The sequence below is a fragment of the Gymnoscopelus microlampas genome (genome assembly GCF_963454915.1).
Source record: "Gymnoscopelus microlampas genome assembly, chromosome: 3".
Taxonomy (NCBI): Eukaryota; Metazoa; Chordata; class Actinopteri; order Myctophiformes; family Myctophidae; genus Gymnoscopelus; species Gymnoscopelus microlampas.
Genome location: NC_139940.1, coordinates 5966072 through 5977438, shown reverse-complemented (window position 1 = coordinate 5977438; position 11367 = coordinate 5966072). Strand labels below are relative to the sequence as shown.

The 11367-nt window shown below is 39.9% G+C and overlaps 1 protein-coding gene across 7 annotated transcripts; it reads left to right on the top strand.

Moving 5' to 3' along the window:
* Window positions 1–240: 240 nt before the first annotated feature.
* On the top strand, window positions 241–8883 carry LOC311042209 (membrane-spanning 4-domains subfamily A member 18-like). Of its 7 annotated transcripts, none has more exons than XM_084052802.1 (7): window positions 241–534; window positions 5850–5960; window positions 6282–6338; window positions 6435–6584; window positions 6990–7083; window positions 7368–7390; window positions 8041–8883. In XM_084052802.1, exons 1-5 carry the CDS (start codon window positions 256–258, stop codon window positions 7065–7067), a joined length of 675 nt encoding a protein of 224 aa, XP_083908928.1. In that variant the 5' UTR covers window positions 241–255; the 3' UTR covers window positions 7068–7083; window positions 7368–7390; window positions 8041–8883. The 7 variants fall into 7 exon arrangements, 6 of the variants coding, with proteins under 6 accessions (XP_083908928.1, XP_083908926.1, XP_083908925.1 ...); XM_084052800.1 differs by having other exon boundaries at window positions 6954–7083; XR_014600474.1 differs by having other exon boundaries at window positions 6954–7390.
* Window positions 8884–11367: the final 2484 nt, after the last annotated feature.

Genomic DNA, 11367 nt, shown 5'->3' with positions numbered 1-11367 from the left:
AAGGAAAAAAAAGGCAAGTAGTGTCAAAATATGAGATAGTTAGTTTCGTGTGTGTGTGTGTGTGTGTGTGTGTGTGTGTGTGTGTGTGTGTGTGTGTGTGTGTGTGTGTGTGTGTGTGTGTGTGTTTGTGGGGGGGGGGGGGAGGCGGGGGCACAGAGTGCTCTCGTATGTGATATAAAAAAGAGTGCTGTCTACGTTTAGAACAGTTTAGTGTCTTCAGTGTGTTGTGAAGAGGTTGATAGGACTCAAGTCCTAATGGCTGTGGATGGAACTTATGAACGGCTTCAACTCCAACAGATAGACGATGCACCTTATGGAGATCTTACTAACGTACCGAACATTCCTAATGGCTCAGTTCTGGTTCCAGTCCAACTGCAGTCTGGTGGGACGGGGTTCGTTCTGGTCCAAACGCAGTCTGGTGGGACTGGTTCGGTTCCAGTCCAAATGCAGTCTGGTGGGAAAGCCTTGGTTTTGGGGTCCAGTCCAGACACCAGACTATTGAAGTTCAAACGGACATCCCCACAAGCTCTGGGGGTAAATATACTTTACAGTATTTATCAGAGTATCACTGTGAAATTATTTATTTTATATGAAATCTCACGATTAGAGCTTTTAAACAGATTGTTGATAACATTTTTGTCTCTGTGCAAAACCTTCTCAAAAGAATAAAATAATAACTCATAATACATTGTTAATTTGTTAACATTCATTTGTAATTCAGATCAACCTCTTTTTATGAGTGAAAGACAGACTTTAGACCGCAGTGATCAGCTGATTATATAGGCTCGCTTTTTTATGCCAATGAGGAGACGGGCAGCCATTTTACACCAGCTGCAAACACTTGAGTGCGGACTGCTCAACACCTGTTTAGAGGGAGTTGCAATAATCAAGTCTTGAGTATATGAAGGTGGGAGGCATGCGATAATCCGACAGACCTTTTCTCCGACTATGTGGCATCCGCGTGCGGTTAGGGTTAGGGTGTCGGACTAACGTACTGCACCCTATGAAGGCATGGATAGCCATTGCCAGTTGTTTAGGGGGGAGGTAGCTAGGTGTTTTACCTTGGCTAAGAGTCTTAACTGAAAGAAACTGCTTTTGACGACAGAGTAGAATGTTTGTCTAGTGTTCCTTCCATTTTGTTACAAATTGTATACTCGATCGGAGCTACACCAAAACTGACAGTGAACATCATGACGGCACAGTCCAAACTCTGTCTTTTTACAGAATGACACTGCATTGTGCAATACAGTTATCATCTGAATGAGTATTTGAGCTTTTCTTCTAACAACAAGAATTAATTGGATAACATATCCAATGTGAGTGTATGTGTGTGCGCAGTGTTGTAGTGCTACTTTTAGAAGTGGGGGAGCGCCCCATAACACACGTGCTTGCGCACATGCACGCGCATTCACGTGCACACGCATTTTCGTGCACTTGCGCGCGGACACGCACGCACTATAAAAACATGCAGATGTAATGCGGAAACATTGTGACAGCGCACCTTGACCAATTTGAAAACATTGCATTGCATATGTTATAAATAGCATTAAAAATGTGAATAACATCAATAAATATGAATTACAAAAAGTGTATGTGAGCCTACTGTATATGCATGGCAATAAGTGCATGGGAAAGGTGAATTTTTCCGCAGCAAAAACCTTTGTGTTGGATGTGAATAGTAGTTACAACTATAACTTATATAATGTATCTGACGCTTGCTCCAGTCTAATTTCCCAGTCTACAATCACCAGCAGTACTCAAGATGAACGTCGGATCGTTTTTCTAGTTGTTGATAAGGTTACAATACAGCAGGATATTATTGCATGTCTTCCATACACAGCCATATGGACACTCATTGTGTATGTATCTAATAAATGCAATGTACGGAATTAAGCTGCAACGCCACTGACAAACGGTACAGATCCTTACACACCAGGGGCATTTTTTTAATGCCAATAGTTCGGCTTCTTTTCATCAACAACGCTCTTATGATATTCAGCAGAATCAGCACCATTCAGTTTAGCTGCTGTAGACAATTCATATTTTTCCTGTCCTTTATAATTGTGTAGGCTACATGAGAGAACATTAAACGATAACGTAGATAGATATACAGTGAGTGATCTCCTACTACTACAACATCACCCGCGCATCACTGTCAGGGGTCCTTGGGAGTGTTCCAGGGGGTCCCCAGCATGCAGTTTAACCACTTTAACCCTATTATACATCAGCTATTTGAAAATATCCGATCTAAAGAGCTTGTACATCTGCTATCAAAAACCTTTGACAAAATTAAAAAAAACTTGGAATGTTTTTGTTAGCATTTTAACACCACAAATATTATATGGTGGTCCCTGGCACTAACCTTGTGGTTGGACATGGACATACAGTCAGTGGAAAAAGCATTCACATTTTTACTCAGGTAAAGTATATCAATACTGTAATGTAAAAAATACTCTGTAAGTAAAAGTAAGTAACTCTGTCCAGAATAAAAAACTTACTTGAGTAAAAGTACAAAAATATTGGTATCTAAATGCACCTAAAGTACCAAGATTAGAAAGTAGGCTACTCATTATGCAGAATGTCCCATTTCACAAGTTTTCAAATGTATGACATGCATACAAATCTTTTGAAAATAGCAGATCTACAAGATCTGTGAGCTTGTAGATCGGCTATTTTCGAACGTCCAAAATGTATATAGGGGTGATGTGGTTAATGTAAGTTTTGTAATAATGATCTAAATTTACAAAGTAACTAGTAACTAAAGTTTTCAAATAGTGGTGGAGTAAAAGTATACAGTGGTGGACAGTAACAGAGTAAATGTACTTGAGTACTGTACAGATTCTGAGGATCTGTACTTTAGTTGAGTATTAGATTTTTTTAATACTTATTACTCTTACTTGAGTACATTTCCAAGACAAATATTTTACTTTTACTGGAGGACATTTCGAGGAAGGCTGTAAAAGTACTGAGTACTTTTAGGTTGGCTGTTTCTTTTTTCTTCCCTAAAATGCAATTGGACACACTTCTGCTCTCACACTAGCCGTGTTTCTGGCTTCCCCCTCCGCTCGCCTCTTTGTTACATCCTGTATGGTTGTATAGGAGTAAATGTAGTTAGTTCTGGTTCCTCAGTCATTTCTGTTTTCGTTTTTATAGGCGTTTCTGCAGGCTTTGTATAACGTATCGGTTCTACATGCACATCAGCATGCAGTGCAGGTGGTTTCAGAGTTACTTCTCTGAAACAAGAGTTACAAGGTCCTAAAAATTAATTGTGAAAACATTACAGCAATTCATTGATATAAAAATTAAGAATTGCACTTCTACTTTTACTTGTACTTAAGTATTAAGTATTTTTAAAATCAAGTACTGTAAAATAACAATGACGTGAGATCTACTTAAAGAGGCACTAACTTTCTTTAAATAATGAATAAAATGTAATTTTGTCCAATCTGAATGGTAGAGTGTATGTTAATACAATATAACTTATACAATTGGGGCGATATTTTGTCTCCCTGCTCTTCTATTGAGACATTTAGATCGTGTCAAAGGTCATGTCTCACCTAGACACAGGATCTGACATGAATTTTGACCTGATGTGTTAGTATAGGAAATCAAAGGTTGTGTGTATGGAGACCAAGCAAGTCGACTTGTCTCTGTGCCATCTTGTTTTGACTGGGTGAAGTTCGCCGCTGTGCATGTCGGCGCCATCTTGTTTTGACAAGGTGAAGTTAACGGTTGTGCGTGTGGGTACATATGAAAATGCAGATAACAGCATCTTCTTTGTGACCACATCCCAGCGGATGTGGTCACAAAGAACCACATGCCTTGCAAACAACATCTAGCCTCCCTGTAATCGTGTAGCGCCCCTGTAAAGAGGGGCAAGGGTGAATGAATGAATGAATGAAATCACACGACGCGTTCCTCTCAAACACCAGAGTGTATCTGACTTTATATAAAAGTTTCAACAGTGCATAACACAATCACACATTCTTCAATTCAATTATTTCAATCATTTGACAATATTTTAGCAGAATTATGTCAACCAACACTACTGCAATACATATACACAGGTGACCCTTTGACCATGAATTCAACAAAGTGCCATTCAGTCTGTATAGAGCGTGCCAAAAATCCTGAAGGGGGCGTCAACAAGTGTCTTTTGGACATCTTTGAGGGGTAAAAACCAGGTTGACTTAACATTGCCCAATGCCACGCCCTATATCCATGCTCTATAACTGTAGCATCATCCTATCTCACACTGACATTAATCAAAATAAATGCACAATCTCACATTAATAGATAAGACACCTGGTATGCTTAAGCATATAAATGTTAACATACTGGAGCAGCAAAAGTGCATCAAAAGTGCTTAACTGCAAGGATTAATGAATACACCTGTAAACATGTACATTAGTTCAGTTTTTAACTAAATTATAAATGCATTTCTTGACATCTGTAGCATATGCTTAGAGTGGGCAAAGCATGATATAGCTATAGGACCAGTTAACTGCAGACAGAGGTAGGTGAAAAGTGGAGGAATAAATTATATTAATGGCAACATTAAATTAAATAGGCAGGAGACATGATTGAAGCAAAAATATACTGTGTATTTGATCAAAATAAAAATAAAAGTACCAGTGAAATGCTTATTTGAGAGTATGTTTTTTCAATGTATGACATACTTCATTGTGAAAATAGCCAATCGACAATCTCACAACTTTTCAGATGGCAAGGTTTTTTGAGCTTGAAGATCGACTACTTTCACGGTAGATGGTTAGGGAACCAGTGATCTAGAGTAGTTAGCAAAATAGAGGCTTGGTCCATCAGGGACAGAAAGACTTGTGTATAGTGTATCAACAGACAGGGCTATCATATCTCTAGCTCAATGAGAAAAAAGGCAGCCTATGAGTCCGGAGGTCACCGGTTCAATTTCGACCCCGACGACGTGTTGAGGTGATCACAATTTGGCATTCTTAGGCTTATGCGTAGTATTTATTGAGGTTAGGGGTAGGCATAGTTTTACTGAGGTTAGGGTTAGTGAGGGTTTAAAATGCTCATGTTAATTGCATGGTTTTCTTACTCTCAAGTTCGGTTTTCTATGTTTCTACGGCTTATTGTGCATATTACTTATCATTGCTTCTTTCTTTTTTGTTTCTGCAATCGCTGGCCCCGTATTATTGCTGCTTGCAGCTATATTTTCAGTTTTGCTTTCATTGAGGTTTAGAAATGTCCATTCAGGTTTTGACTTCATGTAATCAGTCGAGTAACAGCTGAAATGAGTCATTTGCATTAACTGTGAGTGGAAGGTATATTTGGACATTTAGCACGACTTTTTTTGGGCAAGTCATTATATCAGGTGATACTTTTGGGAATCACTTACCTGCGTTGTTACCATAGAGTTAAACATAATACAGAGGGCACCGGATATCCCCTCCCATCCACTTGCATGAATTGCTCAACCAGTGCATGGGCCGAAATCACCCCTTCTTCCGGGTAGGAAATGTGACGGGCGAGGCCTATTTGGGGCTTTTTTGCGTCACAGAGGTGCGCAGCCCCGTGCACAAGCTCGTGAGTTGAGCCCATTGGTCGAAACCGTTTTCGCTCGTTCATGTACAGTGGCCCCAGCTGCAGTACCTATGAATGGCCAGCATGTCCAATGCGCTTCAATGCAACCACTGGGTTCTGGGGGCTTGGTTGTTACTAAAAGGTCAGCCTACTTGCTGGACTAATAATATAAGTTTACCACGCCTTGTTCCTGATTACAAAACAATGACTGTAACGCTCACCCTCTCACTAATATTGTGTCATGTGACCTGTTAACCTGTTGACCTGTTGTGTGTGTTTCCTTGCAGACAGTGCAGATAATGGTGGGCGTGCTGCTCTTCCTGTTTGGTGTGGTGGAGTGTTTCTTTGGTCCATCTGTCACAGTGGTCTCTGGAGCGTTCGTCTGGGCACCTTTATTTGTAAGCAAACATCTGCATCCTCCACCCAACCCTGATGTAGGCCTACACTGTACTGTGTTTATATTCATTCAAATCATTTGAGCTTTGAATGAAATACACATGATGTACTTACTCTCTAAGTATCTAAGTTAATATATATACATACTAATTACTGTAACTACTATTTAAACAGGATTTGATTTCCTGTAAGTATTCACACATATAACCATACTGCTATGATTCATGTTAATGCTACTGTATGTTTTGTAAGAAGAGTCATAAATGTTTCATTTTTAAACATAATTCTTCATTATCTGATTGGTTGTTTCTCTTCTCCCCCAGTACATCATTGCAGGGTCATTGACGGTCGCTGCTGATAGGTCGATGAGCCGCTGCATGGTCAGTAAGCCACGCCCTCGACCACACCCTTACTGCTCTCTACAAGTCATTCCATTTGTTACTAGCTGTTTATTCTATTGCTGTTCTATGTTTCAGATTAAAGGTTCTATGGGGATGAATATTGTGGCTGCTGTGATGTCAGGTGTTGCCATCATCTTTTACGGCCTGGACGCTGCACGGGTGATAAGTCAGGCTGCATATATTCGATATGAACATGATCGGGATGTACCCTATTATTATTATATGGTAGGACTTTATTATTTACACATTGAATTGACGCACACTGCTGCTAGGTCTCTGTTTGACCAGCTAGTTCATTCCATTCACCATGCAGGTCCTAATGAGACCCTGATTAGACCACTGGTTTACATAATGTGTACATGATGTGTTTGTGCATATGATGTGTTTTCTCTACAAGATGTGTTTGTTTACATGTGTTGGTCTTCTACAAATGCAGAGATGTTGTTTTGTAAAGTCTTTGGGCCTCATACACAAAACTCTTAAATGTAGACTACCGTATATTGTAATGTATCCCTGCTCCTAAGTAAAAACCAACAGACCATATGTGTTTGTTTACATGATGTTTGTTTGTTTATATGATGCGTTTGTTTCCAGGGCTTGTCGATGGGTGTGCCGGGTGTGCTTGTGCAGTGTGTTTTCAATCTGCTGGTGTTCATCGTTTCCATCTGTGTGTCCATTTTTGGCTGCAAAGCCACCTGCTGCCAATAGACCCTGCCTGATCCTGGTGAGACCCGAACACAAACACAATCTACACTCACACTGTTCACACTGACCATCACACTGTTGACCAGCTAAATATGCCCCGCCCCCACGTTTCCCATAATTCAAGGCTGTGGTATCAGGAGTGGAAGAAGATCCACCCTGTTAAATTCCATATCATTATATTCAGAAACCAACAGATATTGTTGTCTAGATATATTGTGGTATGTAAATATCTGAAGTTGTCTGTCATCTGCTGCCCTGTCTTTAACATCTCAGGGACTCTTTGGTCTGTTATGTGTCTTTCAGCAAGCTGTTAATAGAGTCCAAAGGTAAGCACGCACATCCCAAAACTATTTATCGGGTGCTGGACAACAATACGTACATCAAGGAAAAGAGGGGAAGTCCACACACCTTTAGCTCCCAGTAGAAAATGTTTTATAAAATAGTTTCAGGCAACGTTTCGACCGCAAAGGGTCTTCATCAGGTCTGATACATTACATGGAAAGCCGTGTTAAATACAGGAAGAGAGGAACAACACAATCAAAGGCAGCTGTGGTAGTAATTTTAGAAAGCTGTTGTCATGGGCAACCATTTACCTGAAGTTAGTACAGTGATGTCACTGGCTCTATCTGGATCTACTTTTGTGTAAGGGGGATTTGGAGTCGCTATTGGTAGAAAGATGTAATGCGTGCTTTCTTACAGTACCTAAATGCAGATCCAATTCATCACCAAACCAAAATGAATATATTGCTCATTTTATAATTAATACAATATATTTTATCCAATTCATGGTTGTCCCGACTGAACTACAGTCATGCATAGAGCCTATTAGTCTGACTAAAGAGTTACCATGTTTCATTAATGTTAATGACGAAACAATTGAATGTTGCACAATTAATGACCTTTTATGAAGATCCATCCCATCAAGGAAACATGTGATATCCAACCTGATTGAGCTTCTACTCTCATTCCTTTCCAGAAGGTGGTTCATCCCAAGGCTGTGCAAGACTGTGTCTCAGGCTGTGGGAAGTAGTGGTGCACCACCCCCTGGTGGATGGTATAAGACCTGCACGTCAACAACTCAATACAAATTAATACATAAAATAAAAACTAAAAGTGTCATTTAATTAAGAGAGAGTTTGTTCAGAGACAAGGGTCTCCGTCTCTACAACTCTTTAGTCAACAGAAAATACATTTTAATGTCATTATACCCAATTCATCTTTTTGAGTAGCACACTGAAGAAATAGTCATCTTAATATCAAGGCTTAAAGGACTTATGTTTGTCCTTATTAATTCCAAGAGAATGGATCATATCACTCCAGTTCTTAGATCTTTACCCTGGCTCCCTGTCTGTCGATCAATCAAAACACTGTTGGTTTATACAGCATTGAATGGTTTAAAAATACATTTATTATCTTGTGCTACATCATGAACCATCCAGACTTCTCAGGTCATCTGGGACAGCTCTGCTTTCTGTTCCCAGAGTCACAGCTAAAAGTGGAGAAGCTGTGTTTTTATGGAACAAACTCCCACTAAACTGCAGGTCTGATACAACTCTATGTGTGTTTAAAATAAGCTGATGATCTTTCTGTTTGCTGCTGCCTTTTACTGAGTTTTTAAAACATATACAATTATACTTTTTTCTGCACTGTAATATTTTTTTTTCGGTTTCATTTTAACCTCGTTTTGAATTGTATTCAAATACCCTTTTGTAATGTGTTTCTTGTAATTTATATTTGCATTCTTAAGTGTCTGTCTCTTAATGTCTCATTGCTTAATGCATTTGAATTTGCCATTCAAATAAACCTGTCTTGCCTACAATAGTTTGTCAACTTCATGACTTTAATATTATTATTTTATTATTATTTTTACATAAACATACATGAACTGATAAACGATGATATACTGTACTAGTCCATACCTGGGGGACTTGGCACCACGACCATGGCTACAGATCCCATAGTATTTATAGTCAGGGCCGTGTTAATGTCAAAATGCGACCTAGGCAACGGACAGTTTTCGGGCCCCCCCCGCCCCCAGCGTTGCGCGCGCGTGCATGTGTGCGACCTATATGCGCGCGTGCGCGTGAAATTTTTTGGTTATTTCGCGGATTGTGGCCGTTTGGGCGTTTCTTTATTACTTTATTTCGGGGTTAGGGTTAGGTTAGGCTTAGGCCTATGTTATTTAATTTAAAAAAAAAAAAAAAATATATATATATATATATATATATATATATATATATATATATATATATATATATATATATATATATTTTTTATGGGTGCATTTTTCGCCCCCCCCCCCCGGACAGGACATAGGCATGTGTCTACATTGCCAGTGCGTAAACACGGCCCTGTTTATAGTGTAGTCTCATTTGCATCTCATTTGAATAAAAGTGACGTCATCAGAAGAGGACATCCCGGGCTTAGTGAAAGAGGTGGGACCATGCTTCCATGTTCTTGTAAACTTACCAAACTGTAAATTCTGGACGCTGGTTAGTTTTTATCAAAACTTCAGCCATAAATACTGTCCACCACCAACCTCTGTAGTAGTAAACGGTTTTATTTAGGAAAAAAAGGAGATGTACAAGTAGCAATCATAGATAAAATCATAGATTGGATCAAAGATTGAATTGTGGGTACATCGTTACAAATAAAAGCATAAAAGGGCAAACAAACAACAAACATACAGTCAAGTTAATTATTTAAAAGTCTGATCATGTAGGGGATGGCACTTTTTTTGTACCGCTCTGTTGTGCAGAAGGCCAGGTCTAGGTCATTTGAGGAGCGGGTTTGGCGTTGGCTTATTTCGCCTCGCTCAGGTGGAAGCCAGCTCCTAAAGTGGTCAGACTGTCTGAGGGAGGTCGCAAACGCCCTGGTCAGGTCCTCGCGCCGCGAGCTGAGGGAGGGGAGTCCTAGGCGGCTACAGGCATTCCTGTAAGATATAAAATCCCTGCCCAAGATAATCCGCACCGCCCTGCGTTGGACCCTCTCGATGGCCTTTGATTGAACGCCAGTAAGGCCTGAGTGCCAGACTGGAGCGGCATACTCCAAGGTTGGTCGTATGTAGATTGTGAATATGGAGGTGAGATCGTCTGGTGGGATGGCAGAGTTTTTCAACCTCTGAGACACAGAGCCAGTACACAGAACCTCCACAGACATAAATACTGTCCACCACCCACCTCTGAGACACAGAGCCAGTACACAGAACCTCCACAGACATAAATACTGTCCACCACCCACCTCTGAGACACAGAGCCAGTTGACAGAAATGGTATAATCTGATCATAAGCATTAGTGAGGACCAGTTATAAAGATAAGGTTAAAAATGGTTGAGGTGCTCCTTTTAGGCCAGTGGTTCTCAAAGTGGGGTCCAGGCCCAGGACCCCCAGGGGATTCCAGGGGGTCTCCAGCTAAATTAGTTTATATAACACCAACATCTGTTGAACTTTAACTCTAAATACATTATATATAGCATATTTTAAAATAGCCGATCTACAAGCAACGCATTGTGAGTGAGTTTCAAAACAATCGTGAAACAATGTGAAAAAATATCATAATAATTGTATGGGGGTCCCTGGCACAAAATTCTCAGATGAGGGTCCGGGGCCAAATACATATTAATTTTGTTCGTCCTTGATATGATAAAGTTTGAGAACCAGTGCTTTAAGCATGTAGAGAGAAAAGCAACCCAGTGATGGCTAACTTTTTATTTGCACATCCAAAGAGTGTTAAACAGCATCAACACACAGTTAGCATCCAGCACTGGAGTCAGGGTGAGTGGCCCGTCCAATCAGAACACACTATGGGAGACCTGGGAGGAGCTTCTGTACACATCTACAGCATGGCTGTCATATTTTACATCCTTTGTTAAATCTGAAGAAAATCACAAATACAAATGCAGGGTGCGGTCGAGGTCCGCTGTCTTAATGTAAGTACAATGTAAACAAAGGATTGGAAAATAAAAAGTGTTTTGTTGGTCCTCGAGGCGGGAAATATAGAGACCTTTCAATGCTTAGCCACTCAACCTGGCATCCAAATTTTGGGCATGTACATTTCAAACATTTGAACATTTCAGAAAATATCCAAAAATATTGTCATTTTCAAAAAATAGCAGATCCTTACACACTGCGATGGGAACTTGTAGATGTGTCATGTTTGATATTTTTGTCAAAGTATATAGGGCTTAAGTGGTTAAAATGTAATAAGATCTACAGTAACATAAATGTAATACAGATTTCTGGATCTTGTAAACAAGTAATAGTACAGCAGTGCTGTCCAACGTTTGACCAACTCTGCTATTGCA